A 13,150-nucleotide genomic window follows, 5' to 3' on the forward strand; every position below is an offset into this window, starting at 1 on the left:
CTTTGCATGCTGTTTGCACTGTTTGCCTTGTTTGACATCATTGCCTCAAACGGCGAGCTATCCAAAGGCACGCGCCAATGGTTTATCAGTCCATTCGAAGATTTGAGCGTATACTTTCACGCGGTTCATATTTATATTATAACCTACTAAAATACATTTATCTCTTGTCGGCAATAAGCATCGTACGGGTTTGTCAAATCCCGATCCTAGCTTTTCTGGGTTTGCGCTTGCGTGCCACCACGGCCGGCTTGAAAGATGGCAGAAGACGCTGGAGGATGGAGCACAATCGAATCTGATGAGGTACGTTTTGTCTTTACTCTTTGATTTGCGATATGGATATCTCTGTCTCAATGGAGAACCCTTCGGTCAAGTGCCTGAAAGGAGATATAATCGCTGAGTCTTTCGTCTGCCACCCAGGGAGTATTCACCTCATTGATCGAAGATCTCGGTGTGAAAAATGTGCAATTCGAAGAGCTCATTTCTCTTGATGCGAATACTATACAGTCCTTGAGGTAAGTAGAAGCGAAATTGGCCGTTCGTTGAGTTTCTGGTGACTATTCCACTGTCCGTTCTAATACTAACCGTTTGCACCTCACGCATCCAGTCCGGTATACGGTGTCATATTCCTCTTTAAGTGGATAAGTGGGCAAACACGCAGCTCCGACTCCCCACAAGACGGCACCTATGACCCCTCCGCCACAGAAAACGGCCTCTTCTTCGCTGCCCAAACCATACAAAACGCCTGCGGAACCCAAGCCATTCTCTCCGTGATCCTAAACCAAGATAACCCCTCGCTTTCCGACCCGACAGCTCCGGGGATAGACATTGGCCCTAGCCTCCGCGACTTCAAAGAGTTCACGACCGGCTTCCCACCGGACCTTCGCGGCGAAGCTCTAAGTAACTCCGCCGAAATTCGCAACGCGCACAACACATTCGCGAGGGCATCGCCATTCGTCGACGAAACCTCGCGACCCCCTGTTCCCGAAGAAGAAAGCGAATTGTACCACTTCATCGCATACACGCCATTCAACGGCGTTCTCTACGAACTAGACGGACTACAGCCGTTTCCCATCAGTCATGGACCATGCGACTCTTCAGATTTTCCCGAGAAAGTGATCGAGGTCCTTCAGCGGCGGATTGCGCGCTATCCGGAGGGTGAGATACGGTTTAATTTGATGGCGGTGGTTAAGGATTTACGCATCCGCGCTGCGGAGATTGGGGATGTGGAGGCGCTGGAGGGGGAAGAGAGGAAGCGACGTGCTTGGGCGTGGGAGAATGCGTTGAGGAGATGGAATTTTGTGGGATTTATTGGCGAGGTATTGAAAGGTGTGGTTGGAAAGAAGGTAGAGCAAGGCGATGGCGAGTATGAGAAATGGGTCGGTGACGCGACGGAGGCGACCGTTAGAAAATTGAACATGAGAAGAGGAAGAGGAAATGGGAATGGAGAGTAGTGCATTGGTCGATCACTCCGGAGAATTCTGCGAGGATAAATGGGAATGGTGTTATCGTGATTTCAACGATTCTTATACGGAGTACGGCCCAACAAAAATGTTAGATAGTCATCTCCCGCTGGACGGATTTCACACCAATTCTATTCGATCTCAAATCCCACTTCATGGCCATACATCAAAGGCACGGAGTACCGGCTACAGAACACAGCAAAAAGTATATAGTCAAATGCAGAAAAGTGCTGCCAAGCAACCAAGGTGCACCACAACGCCAAACTTCAAAGTGTCGTCATCACAAAGCTGAATACCTAAATCATAATCCATTTCTCATAAAACCACTTTACCGCTTTTCCTCCCTATCCGATGGGACACATCAATTTAAGATGAGGCATTTCGACACGACCCATGAGCCTAACAAGGAGTCCAAGCCAACTTGGGCTGGATCCCAATGTAACTAATGGGCTCGTTCGACAGGCTTTGCTGGCTCAGTCAGCTGGTTGTCGCCCACTCCACAACCTCCAGGGCACTCATCACCAGGACAAGCGTTGAAGGCAATATCCTGAATAGCTACACGTCAGTCTACAAATCGATGCCATACCAAATCACCAAGAAGCCTTTAAGCACTACTCACCAGACAACATAGCTCTGAAACAACAACTTCGACATCGCACCCATATACACATTATTAATCTGACAGATCTGAGCCAGCTGCAACGCCGAGGGCGCTCCCGTGAGCAAGAAGCAGACAATCACAAATATCGGGTCGTCCAATATGCTCACGGGCACGTATTTGGCCATGAGAGCGAGAATAGGGCCCATGATGAGCACGGGAAGAAACATTCTCGCCATTAGCGATGCGATGATGAGCTTCCGTTCCACGCGCGGGTCTTCGTGGTCATCGTAAGCCTCTTCGGGGAGCGTGTTGCGTTCGAGATTGGCACCAAGGACGACAAGGATGAGTGGGACGGCAACGCCGCCGCTTTGAGTGATAGCGCTTGTGAAAGAGTTGTGGACGAATGTGCCCTTCGTGAAGAGGGTGCGTTGCAGGGAAGGGATGGAGGCGACGATTATTGCGGCTAGCATGGCCCAGAGAGGTGGACTCATGAACTCCCACACGCCGTGGATGAAGCGGTACCCCTTGTGGGCAGTCCAGGTGGACGCCTTTTGTATCCGGAGTGGGATAGCGTTGAAGGCCCGGTTTGCTTGCGATTTCACGAAGTCGTTGAAGCGATGGACAGTTGAGATTACTGCTTGTCGGCAGACTCGGAGCCTCATTTTGGCCGATCCCAACGAAGACGCATCCTCTCGGGGTTCGACACTGGGGGAAAAAGCAAGACGCCCGGGCGAGCCTCGAGATTGTTCATGAGGAAGAGGCATGGCGAGCGGCAACGGCGCCGTGGTTCCGTCGACGGCGTTCTCATCGCTGTTCGGGAGCTTCGCGCACGAGCGATCCGCTTCCAGAACGGGCGTCCGGTCACCTGATGTGAACTGCGGCTCCTCCGAGTTAGAATCTCCGAGCAGTGTTGGATCGCTGTCTTCTTCGGGAAGATCGAAGTATCTCTCTTGTACGGTCCCAATGCGAGAGTTGGCTCTCTCTTCTTCATCTCGATAATATTGTTCCTTTGGTGCTAAGAGGACGCGATACCCCCAGCTCCATCGGAGAAGCTGGCCCAGTTGCTGGAAGATAAGTAGGTAAAGTATACCACGGGCAGCAACTTCACTATCATTGTCATTGGGTATTCTGTCCCAATGGAGTCCTTTTATTGTCTTAGAGAGAGACATGATCAGGGAGATCGGTAGAGAGTTTGAGTTGCCAAACACCTATGGGAGTCCCATCAGAAAAAATAGCCTGCATACAGAAAATCAGAATGATCACTCACCCCCATAGCCGTTACGAAATTCGACTGTCGCTTTCTGAAGCGGAATACTCGTGAGATCAACTTCGAGCTTATCCACGACACTGCAGTCTGGGTTATGAAGATTAAAGGTATTATCGCCAAATCAGCGAGTTTCCCCGCCGTTAGCTGGGACGCGAGCTTTGTGAAAACTAGGCCAAAGATGCAAGTCTGTCAGCGTTCTTCTTCTCGTTTTCGCAACCAAGACAGGCGGATTCGCACTGTCAGCGAGAGATCTACGTACTAAGGCATGGTGTGAATAGCATGACATTCAGATTGGCGACGAATTTCTGTGCGTTCGCATCGAACATTCCCATTCGCGCCACGATATAGCCCGGTAAACTCACGCAGACGACTTCCAGGACCGCCTCGAAGACGAGGAGGGCGAGATACGGCAGCGATGGGTGCGATGCGTGAGGCAGTGCTGGTGCTCCATTGTGGAAGACAGGTTGGCTATTTTGAGCCAAGGCCGTGAAAAGAGTTCCATTGATGTTTACCAATGAGGCCTGGGGCGACGAGTCGATGTTTGCGTTTCGAAATGACCTCGGCGAGGTGAAAAAAGGCATCGAGCATGCAATATAATATGGATTGTATGGACCGAGTACGTATCGGCAAGAAGAGTGAAGGCTAGAAAGGTCGAAAGACCAAACTCCCAGTATTTTCCTGATCGAGAGGTAAGCCGTTGAATATGTGTCTATGGATATATTTTAAACGTGAGGAAACACGTCTCGTTTAGATAACGTTTTCCACTGGGCGGAGAATCAGGATTTTTGGAGGCGGAGCGCCCCGCGGGTTTGATTGGTCTCGACCGTTATCGCGGTGATATTGCGACTGCCAAGAAGTGCAAATCACTAAATGCTGATACAGTAAAATTAATTGTGTGGCATTTTTAGGCCATGGAATTTGATATGGGGAGGTAGGACAAGCATGAAAGCTTCAACTTCTTGAAAGAAGAGCTCCGTATCAGCACCTGCTCCCGTGGAAGCGAGAGCATGCTTCCCGACAGCAGCCAATAAAACTTCACAATTACAGCGCGAGGTCCCCAAAAAAAGCTGAGGGGATGATATCATTTAGCTATGTATTTACTCCATTTTGACTCCCAAATTGGCCACCGTCGAGCGAGATGATAACGGCGCACCCATGCATCGGGTGTAACTAACTTCTAAGCAGGGGACCTGCGAATTTACCTTTGATATGGTGCGATTTCCAGCCCGGCAAAAGTGATCTGCCTGCTTGTACGGAGCATCTCGGTAGACTGTTGCAGGCCAGGGTAAGTGGTTTCACTTTTCTTCTCGCGGTGCGATTGCGTGCCCTGCGAGTACTCGGACAATGTGGTGGTTGGTGACGCCAGCGCGTCGTGTGGCGCAAGAAGAGCTCCGTGAAACCAGCTCGGTGGAACGGCCTTTGGGCCAACCAGAGGGCGTCGCGCGACCCTGTGCCTTTCCGGAGAATTGTAAATCCGAGAGATCCACCGCCACCTGCACGCGAAGTGGGGCGATATGCGAGCCACAAACTAGCCGTATCGAGCTCGGTACTCCACACATCGTGGCTTGGCGCAGAATTCTGATCACGTGATGAGGAACCCGTGACGACCACCTTTGAAAACGGTGGGAAGGAACCGCTTGTTCGCGTAGACGTTAAAAAGTCATCAGAAGATTTGGATTCCTTTTAAAGCCCCTTTTTGCACTAGACCTGGATTAGCACTGGAGACTTTGCTGTTTCGACTCCGGGGGCAGCGAGGGGACGATTCCTCTCCCTTCGCAGCTAGTCGAGCCAACACCCGACTAATTCACCTAATCTTTACTCTTTACACGGGAGTCAACTAGATTACAGAGTACTACGGAGTACATAGTTAACCAGCTTGGAGGCTTACATTTGTGAACCTTTACTGCCTGACACGTCCTCCACTGTCTTTGGTGTGATGATGCCTAGCCTCTGCACAGAGTTCTACCAGGTCCTGCAGACGCAAGCCCGTTCTGCATTAGCCCCTGAATGTTGCAATTCTCTATTCCCTTGACATCGCCCTCATCGCGTCCTACTTCTCAAGGAACCGCACACTGGCAATTTATTTTGTCACACTAGGGACAGTGGTAGGCGAGATTGTCTACCCAATTGTTTTTATTCAACTGCTTCCCAGTGGGCTTTCCATGGTTCCCCGCATCCTTGGGTTTCTCTCACTGTTTAAGTGCTTTGTAGCGTTGGGGAATCATGCTCCCGGCACAGAAAAGAGGCCGCGGCAGCAGTGTGGAAAGATAATCCAAAGATCCTGGCATTATTCAGCTTCCTGACATTAAAGGAGTTAGCCTTCGTAACACCACTAGCGGTGCTGGTGCCTGCTGTTATTCCCCAGGTGTGACCGGATAAAAATGTTGTGGGTACGTGGATGGGAATGGCGTGGGTTAGCGGCCGCGTTGGTGGGGATCCTAGTGGGTAACCTGTTGTCTGGCGCACTGAATAATTTGTCAACAGGAACATTCTGGCAGATGCAGGTTCTTATCGCAGTGTCGATGTTGGTAGACGCAGTCTTCATGCTGTATGTTAAGCCACAGATTGCGAGACGGGACTCAATCTGGGACTTTGAGTGAAATGAACACAATTCTGGAGTACAGTTGTTCCTAGGCATATCTTCATATCTATGCTTAAGTCTCCGCATCCACCTTGCTGGTCTCAAGCAACAACACACTATTCAATCAGGCTGGCCATTGCACTGTGAGGAAATGTGACTGTCAAGACTGATAGATTGGATGCCAAACTCTGGAGTCCCAAGGATTCTCAGAGAACCTGCTTGGCCAGACATCATAGCTCGTTACCCCGTACATATAGGCTCAGCGTGGAGCTGGTTTGCTTGAAATGGATTTCTGCAGGCGTACGCACAAAAAGTCTTTGCTATTTTCCGGCCAAATTGAAGTTGAAAGGACGGCCAAGAGAAGAATTTGCATAGTTTCATCAGTTGAGAGTCAGCTGTGGAGACTGCAAAGGGCTGTTATTCAGGAGCCTTGTCTCCTCAATTAGAGTCAAAAGTCAATCAGGTTGCCTTTGCGCCACCAAACCATCAGTTGGACAGCTCACTGTTCAGCGCAACAATGTCTACCGTCCGTGGGTAGTGCCACTGTGGCCAGATCGAATGGACTGTGAAGTTACGCGATCAGGACAAACCACACATTCTCTGGTGGCTTACCAACCCATTTTACATTATGATTTGTCTCAAACCCTCCCCCCAAACTACAGATATACTCACTGATGGATCCAATTCATAGTCATTGTGATGCCTGCAAAGAGATCCTGATCAACGGCAGCAAATTCACCCTCAACCAAGTGATGCCGGAGGAGAACTCCAATTTCGAAAAGGGAAATTCAGCAAGGACAAATATCAGGGCGATTGTGGTGCGCAACAACGCTCTCAACGCTCTCAACACCTCATCTCCCATTATAACGCGTAGGTGCTCCTCAAGCATAAGCTCTAGGAAAGCCCGTGCACTGCTTTTGCCCCACCTGCTCAACCCACATCTACCGCTACCAGACCATCCTGGGGCCCGAATACTGTACATCATTCGTACCGCCGCAGTGGAAGGCGCTAAGGAATGGCCCGTTCAGGCAGAGATCTACTGCAAGGATACCTCGAAATGGCTTCCAAAAATCCGAGAATTTGTTTTCAGCAGCTCCACCGGCATAAAACCAAAAAGCTGCATGGCATGGGTTTCAACGCCACGAATGAAATGCTTCTGGATATTGTTTTGGCGTGAGCAGGTGTGGGAAAAGGGAGAACAGGATTAGAGTATATGTATGTATTTGAAAAGCCTCCTTAATATAATAATTTGTAATGTAAGACATGTAGGTTTGTCTCTCTGCTTCGCTGCTGCTCATGACTCGAGGACCTGAAAGTAAAGATTTTCTTTGATTTATTTTAATAAGGAAACAGCTTTGTGGCTCCCAACGTGAGAAAATTAGATGTTCTAGATCATATTCCTCCCCGCCATGCTACCTGCATCGGTCTTGCTACCTACACTATGGCCTCGCTTCGGAAAGCTTCGGGCGTCTAGCGAACTCCGGAGTCTGACGGCCACCTAGGGCATTTGGGGAAAGATAGAAGTGGCGCAGGTCCAGAAAAACTTCTGGATCATCGGGCCAGGAAGAAATATGATTTCCAGTCTGAGAAGCATGCAAGTTAAAGTATAAAGCTTGCTTATTGCTCGGGTGGAGTAGCCACGTAATATGGGTTTGTGATGAATGCAAGCTTATTTCTGACATCTTAATCCATGACCGGAAGCGGGAAGAAGCCAGGATCCAAGGTGAACGGATGCAGTGAATCAACACTGGTAGACAACTATATTGCTTTTGTTGCGGCCCTGTCGGTGTGGGGGCTTTAGACGTATGGGACGGGCCTACTCAAACGTCATTTGCAATTATAGGGCATTTTCGTTCAGCATCACGGGACCTGGAATAATGGTAGCTAATATACAGAGGAGACTGACTCGATTTCTCCAGATCCATCTGCTGGCTGAATCATGCGTACCAAGCTTAGATTCTCGGCCCGTTGAACGTAATTTCAAATGGCCAGCATTTTCGAAGGTGACCAGATGTCATGACCGGAGCCCATTTGCAGCAGTAATCTTTTAACTATGTACGGAGTATGGAGGATGGAGTAGTTAAATCCTGAAGGTGACTGCTTGGGGAATTTGGATCATCTGTGTCTTCTTTTATCTACTGGAGGTCCACATGTGACGGATTTTTTATAAACCCGTTCCGGTAACTCTGGGGTGCCCGTAGGGCTATGTTATGTACTCTGTACTCCGTAGTCTGTAGATACAAACAATCATGACATCAGCAAAGATTTGTGAAGAGTGTTTTTTGTATTGGTCATGGTTATTCGCTCTGGCCTTTGTTCTCTATTTGAATAGATTGTACGAAGTATTTCTCAATGTTTCAGTATGAATTTATCTCGGCAGAGTGACAGTCCATGGTTAAAAAGGGTATGTGAGTGCAGCAATGGGAGATAATTGTCAACAGACAAGAAATAACAGTGACAGGTTACGACTACCTTGGCCGGCTGCCACCTCGGCCTGAGCGACGACGCTACTTCGCTCCCCCCCGCTTCTTCATTGAGAAAAATAAGAAGTGGGAGGGAAAAGAAAGACAAATCGTGGATAAATAACAGAGAAAGGAAAACGAAATCGCGAAGAGAACACGGAACGCCGGCGACTGTGATCAACCATCCTCTGGAAAGAATATGAGCAGTTCGAGAAAAAAAAAAAAAAAAAGGGGCGGGGGGAGGAGAGTGAAGAGGTGGCGGATTGAAGGTGGAGTCGACTGGGTTTTGATCTCCAGTACGGAGTAAGCGAGGGTTGGTTGGCGTGGAGTGCGGGAGCTGTACGGAGTACTCCGTACAGCCTTCTCGCGATCGTCCAAAACCTCCGGGCATTGTGGATCAAGGCGTAATTCATCCACTTCCAGCGAGTACGGAGTACTCCGTATGGAGTACGGAAATGCCTTCGATCATATGGAGTATACAGTATACTTCGAACAAGCACTGCTACGTTTGTACCAGCCCGCATATATGGAGTACTGCTCATCCATATTCCGTACAACGCCTCACACCACACGCCTCCCGTCCCGTCGTCATGCCGTGACGACTGTGACCCAAAGTACATACTCCGTGTCCAAGCCGACATCTTGACTGACCCCTAAGGGCCAAGCCGCGGTAAGGTAACTCACAGTTTGTGTACTCCTGTACTCCGAGCTTCGTACACGCTGAAATAGGCCGGCACCTTGTTCCTTCCCGCAAGAACAGGCCATCCCGCCAGGCACCGCAATTCCCTCGCACCTTCTTCCGACACGAAGCACATGTTCGCCACCCGCAGAGTGCTCTTTCCCAGTGCAGCAAGGCAACGGGATTGAGTTGGGAGCGGAAAGTGCATGCTCAACCCCTGATTGGCCGCCCCATCGCAGCGGGGACTCTCGGGCTCCTCTGATTGGAGGAACCACGGCACACTGTGGCTTGGACCTGTCCTGTAGTTGGTCGAGGAGGAAAGCTCCCGCCGCCACCAGCGCAAGTCCACCGCGACTCAAGCCACGACTCGCGCCCAGTCATTGCCTCAGCTCAGCGCAAACATCGGTTTTCGCCAGGGAAGGCATGCGGATTCTCCGAATCTTCCACTTCCCGTCCCGCCAACTCTCTCGTCTCGCTTCTTCCTCCTCTCTATCCCTCTCTATCCTTCGCAGCCGGGTGAGAGTTCGTCCCTGCAGACCCCTGTTCTCTCTTTTAGCTTTCACCGTTCTAGAGGCCGTTTCTCTTCTTGGACCGACGTGGGGCGTCTTAGAACCCCTCTGCGAAATCCTTGCCATTACAGAACCCTTTTTATCGCTTCGTGCTGGGCGGTTGTAGAGTGTCGTTTGCCTCTTCAGTTTCCGTAAAAAATTCCGTTCTTACACCATTCTTCCCTCAGACGAGTGCCCGAGCACCCTACCGAGTCTGATAATAAGAAGGGGGGACTAAAAAAAGTGACGCTGCCTGGTTACGTGCCAACTCCGTTTCAATCTGCCTCTGTTTCATGCGCACTCCATAGTTCTGCACAGTCAGAAGGACGCCGTCTCCCTCGGTTCCTATCCGAAAGAGGCTTTTGGGGAGTGTCGAACCACGTGGAGGCGGAAGGAAATTCGTCGCGGAGAACAATATCCACCGAGCAAGCGATGGAGGGTCGCGATCGCGACTCTGATCTTACCGATGGCCAAGAAGACGAAAGCCCATTCTCGAGCCCCGCTGAGAGTCCCCTGGAGCACAATGAAACCGATGCGATGTTTCCCTCTACCACACAGCCTCCTTCACTCCGCACCGTATCTCCTCAAACAATGACTCCGTCTTCCACCCCCCTTGGACAGATCAATGCCGCCAGAAGACCTCCCCCGGTTCCTACAGCCGGCCAATCGAGCGGTCTGAGCCAGGACATACAGGCAAAGATGAAGGCTTTCTCTCTTTCGCGACAAGGAGGAAGGTCCGGACAGAATACTCCATCCTCTCTTTCTTCTGGAGGAAGTAGTTCTGTTGGGACACCATCAAAGGGAGCCTTGGTTGGTGGCATTAATACCAATGTTTTGGGTGGAGGTCCTGCGCTGGCTGGTCGCTTTCCGGGCGGCTTGTCCAACGCCGGATTGTCGCCCACCGGCCGACCCCAACCGGGAGGCTGGACTTCCATGCCTTCTCCTGTCGGTCGCACTGCAACAATGACCCCCAAGCTGGGAGGTCTGGCGGCCAAGCGTGGCTTGAAGCAAACCATGAAACTTTCCGACGCTGGAGGCACTCGTCCGGCGTTCAGAGCCCCCACCAGTTTACCGGAAGGGGTAACGGGGCCTCATTCAAAGGCTCACTTTGCCCAGACACAATCTGGATTCAACAAATACTCTGAGATCATCGATACGAAGGCAGGGACGATCAGATTCAAGGACAAGGCTGTTATCCACGGTGGTGGTATTGATTTCACAGGTGGCCACAGTTTCAGCATCTCGTTGGATGAGGTTGAGACGCTGGATGAATTGGGCAAAGGCAATTACGGTACTGTTTACAAAGTTCGCCATTGTCGACCGCGCCTTCGAAGACCTGGCCTTGGACTGAGGGGTTCTATGGCGCCGCATAGTGTCCATCAAGCCGAAAACGCCCCAAATTCAGAGGATGGCGAGACAGACCAGCTTTCTAACGTGGTTATGGCAATGAAGGAAATTCGCCTTGAACTGGACAAGTCCAAGTTCACCGCGATTATAATGGAATTGGATATCCTCCATCGCTGCGTGTCTCCCTTTATCATCGATTTCTATGGAGCTTTTTTCCAGGAGGGAGCCGTGTATATCTGTGTCGAATACATGGATGGAGGTTCCATGGAGAAGCTGTACGGCGACGGCGTTCCAGAGAATATCTTGAGAAAGATAGCCCTCTCGACGATAATGGGACTGAAGTCTTTGAAAGACGAACACAACATCATACATCGCGACGTTAAGCCGACTAATATACTCATCAATACCCGAGGCCAGATAAAAATATGTGATTTTGGAGTCAGTGGAAACTTGGTTGCAAGCATTGCCAAAACAAATATTGGATGCCAGAGTTACATGGCCCCAGAGCGGATCGCAGGCGGAGTTCCTTCTGCTGGACCCGACGGCGGAACGTACAGTGTGCAAAGCGACATCTGGAGTTTGGGGTTGTCGATTATTGAGTGCGCCATAGGGCGATACCCCTACCCACCTGAATCATATAACAACATATTCAGTCAACTAAATGTAAGTGTTTAGTTTGTCATATGATATTTTTTCTTTTTTTTTTTTTTTTTTTTTTAATTTTATTTTTCCATCACTGTACTGATTAGCAAACTAGGCAATTGTCCAAGGAGACCCACCAACGCTTCCAGATGAAGGCTTCTCAGCCAACGCCAGAGACTTCGTTCGCTGTTGTCTGAACAAGACTCCCTCCCTTCGACCTACATATGCCACTCTCCTCCGACATCCATGGCTCGCTGATTTGTTGGCACCACCTGCTTCTTTGCTGGGCGGAACAGAAGGTGGAGCTGCTGCTGAAATCAATGCAACCGACAGAAAGGGTAAAGGACCACTCTCAGCAGCGGAATTCGACACCGCGGACGAAGAAGTTGCTGCCTGGGTCAAAGAAGCCCTGGACAAACGCAAGCGTGGCGTCATGGGGCGCCATGCCCAACCGGCTCTTCATAAAGTTGCTCTCGATGCGGTGCCCGGCAGTCCACTTCTCGACGACCCGGCCAATTTGATGGCGGCTCAACAGTAAATTCTATATCATAACGAAGTGCTACTCTTTTTGCCGACACTAGCTAGGAGAAGAAAAAGGGGTATCGCGTTGAGGGAGCAAGCTCACGAATGACCTTGGTGACCATGAGAAGCCGATGGCGGGACAGACAGATGCCGGTCATTTGTACTCTCACCACGCCCTTACTCTTTACCCTCTCCCTTGGAAATGATGCCGACGCTCTCTTCTTTTCTCTCGCTCTCTTTTTGTTTTTTCTGAATTGCATCGGCATCTGGTAAGGATTACGTTTTCTATATTCCTCCGTCATGTTGTTGTCTTGAGAGATTATTTTGTTTTCTTGTTTTGATCTGGTGGCAGCCTGTCTGCATTTAGCATCATTATCATTGTTTATTTCCAGGCACTAAAAAAATCCCTCCTTTCCTTTGCAGGTGCTTTATGACGGCACTTCTTTGCCTTTTCCTTTCCCTTTTTATTTTTTACCCCTTTCCCCGGTGCTTGTTGACGTATGATTCAAGGCGCTTGTCTTTTGTCTGTTCGTATCTGCCGTGATGATATTATGTGGAGTACGTCCTGTACCTATGTAGTTAGGTGCCGGAAACTCGACACTTTACGCCACTTTGGGCTCAGCGTATAGCCATGTGTCTCCAAACCTTTCTTGCAAAGTCTTGTATATTTATGTAGTGTGTATGTGTGTAGGTATGTATGTACACTTTTGTGGGGGTGGCAACGTTGGGTCGCACAGGGAGGAGTCGTGTAACCACCTGAGCAAAGTGGAAATATAACTGGATTAAGTATTTTCTTCACGTCACTCTGATAGCTTACAATGCAACTAAGAAAAAGTCAACTCGGAAAGCATCAATCGGCGATCATCTCGTCCCGGCGACAAGCCGGCTATTCCCCGAAATGACTAATTTTCCGGGGACTAGAACCCGGGATTTGTAAGAAAAGCCACGATAGTAGCCTGTTGACGCGGGAGATTTTTCTTTCTCTTTCTTTTGCTGGGGCTGGAATTTGAACGAGCATTAACAAGGTGGATAACTGATTGT

At 49.9% G+C, this 13,150-nt stretch overlaps 5 protein-coding genes across 5 annotated transcripts; 3 read left to right on the top strand and 2 right to left on the bottom strand.

Annotated features, from left to right (window-relative positions):
• The first annotated feature begins 110 nt into the window (after window positions 1–110).
• On the top strand, window positions 111–1,701 carry CIMG_03082 (ubiquitin carboxyl-terminal hydrolase 2). Its single transcript, XM_001243640.2, has 3 exons — window positions 111–300; window positions 418–512; window positions 605–1,701. The coding sequence occupies exons 1-3, from the start codon at window positions 256–258 to the stop codon at window positions 1,449–1,451; spliced, it is 987 nt and encodes a 328-aa protein (XP_001243641.1). The 5' UTR covers window positions 111–255; the 3' UTR covers window positions 1,452–1,701.
• On the bottom strand, window positions 1,507–4,009 carry CIMG_03083 (auxin Efflux Carrier superfamily protein). The gene is made up of 4 exons (XM_001243641.2): window positions 3,588–4,009; window positions 3,329–3,495; window positions 2,080–3,269; window positions 1,507–2,007 (listed from the first exon to the last, which is right to left on the bottom strand). Exons 1-4 carry the CDS (start codon window positions 3,907–3,909, stop codon window positions 1,938–1,940), a joined length of 1,749 nt encoding a protein of 582 aa, XP_001243642.1. The 5' UTR covers window positions 3,910–4,009; the 3' UTR covers window positions 1,507–1,937.
• Window positions 4,010–6,426: 2,417 nt separating this feature from the next.
• On the top strand, window positions 6,427–7,117 carry CIMG_03084 (uncharacterized protein; the record flags this gene model as incomplete). Its single annotated transcript, XM_001243642.2, has 2 exons — window positions 6,427–6,443; window positions 6,601–7,117. 2 exons carry the CDS (start codon window positions 6,427–6,429, stop codon window positions 7,115–7,117), a joined length of 534 nt encoding a protein of 177 aa, XP_001243643.2.
• A 927-nt stretch (window positions 7,118–8,044) lies between these two features.
• Window positions 8,045–9,012, bottom strand: CIMG_03085 (uncharacterized protein; the record flags this gene model as incomplete). Its single annotated transcript, XM_001243643.2, has 3 exons — window positions 8,045–8,140; window positions 8,382–8,559; window positions 8,729–9,012. 3 exons carry the CDS (start codon window positions 9,010–9,012, stop codon window positions 8,045–8,047), a joined length of 558 nt encoding a protein of 185 aa, XP_001243644.2.
• Window positions 9,013–9,468: 456 nt separating this feature from the next.
• On the top strand, window positions 9,469–12,911 carry CIMG_03086 (STE/STE7 protein kinase). The gene is made up of 2 exons (XM_001243644.2): window positions 9,469–11,608; window positions 11,703–12,911. The coding sequence occupies exons 1-2, from the start codon at window positions 10,031–10,033 to the stop codon at window positions 12,123–12,125; spliced, it is 2,001 nt and encodes a 666-aa protein (XP_001243645.1). The 5' UTR covers window positions 9,469–10,030; the 3' UTR covers window positions 12,126–12,911.
• The last annotated feature ends 239 nt before the right edge of the window (window positions 12,912–13,150 follow it).

This window comes from Coccidioides immitis (assembly GCF_000149335.2).
Source record: "Coccidioides immitis RS genomic scaffold supercont3.6, whole genome shotgun sequence".
In the NCBI taxonomy this organism is placed as follows: domain Eukaryota; kingdom Fungi; phylum Ascomycota; class Eurotiomycetes; order Onygenales; family Onygenaceae; genus Coccidioides; species Coccidioides immitis.

Excerpts from the sequence above, each read along its gene's own strand:
- CIMG_03082 (XM_001243640.2), top strand. The coding sequence starts at position 256 with ATGGCAGAAGACGCTGGAGGATGGAGCACAATCGAATCTGATGAG. Across the intron at positions 301-417 it reads GCACAATCGAATCTGATGAG|GGAGTATTCACCTCATTGAT; the intron begins GTACGTTTTGTC and ends TCTGCCACCCAG. Across the intron at positions 513-604 it reads AATACTATACAGTCCTTGAG|TCCGGTATACGGTGTCATAT; the intron begins GTAAGTAGAAGC and ends TCACGCATCCAG.
- CIMG_03083 (XM_001243641.2), bottom strand. The coding sequence starts at position 3,909 with ATGCCTTTTTTCACCTCGCCGAGGTCATTTCGAAACGCAAACATCGAC. Across the intron at positions 3,270-3,328 it reads ATTTCGTAACGGCTATGGGG|GTGTTTGGCAACTCAAACTC; the intron begins GTGAGTGATCAT and ends GGACTCCCATAG. Across the intron at positions 2,008-2,079 it reads TTTCAGAGCTATGTTGTCTG|GATATTGCCTTCAACGCTTG; the intron begins GTGAGTAGTGCT and ends GTAGCTATTCAG.
- CIMG_03086 (XM_001243644.2), top strand. The coding sequence starts at position 10,031 with ATGGAGGGTCGCGATCGCGACTCTGATCTTACCGATGGCCAAGAAGAC. Across the intron at positions 11,609-11,702 it reads ACATATTCAGTCAACTAAAT|GCAATTGTCCAAGGAGACCC; the intron begins GTAAGTGTTTAG and ends TTAGCAAACTAG.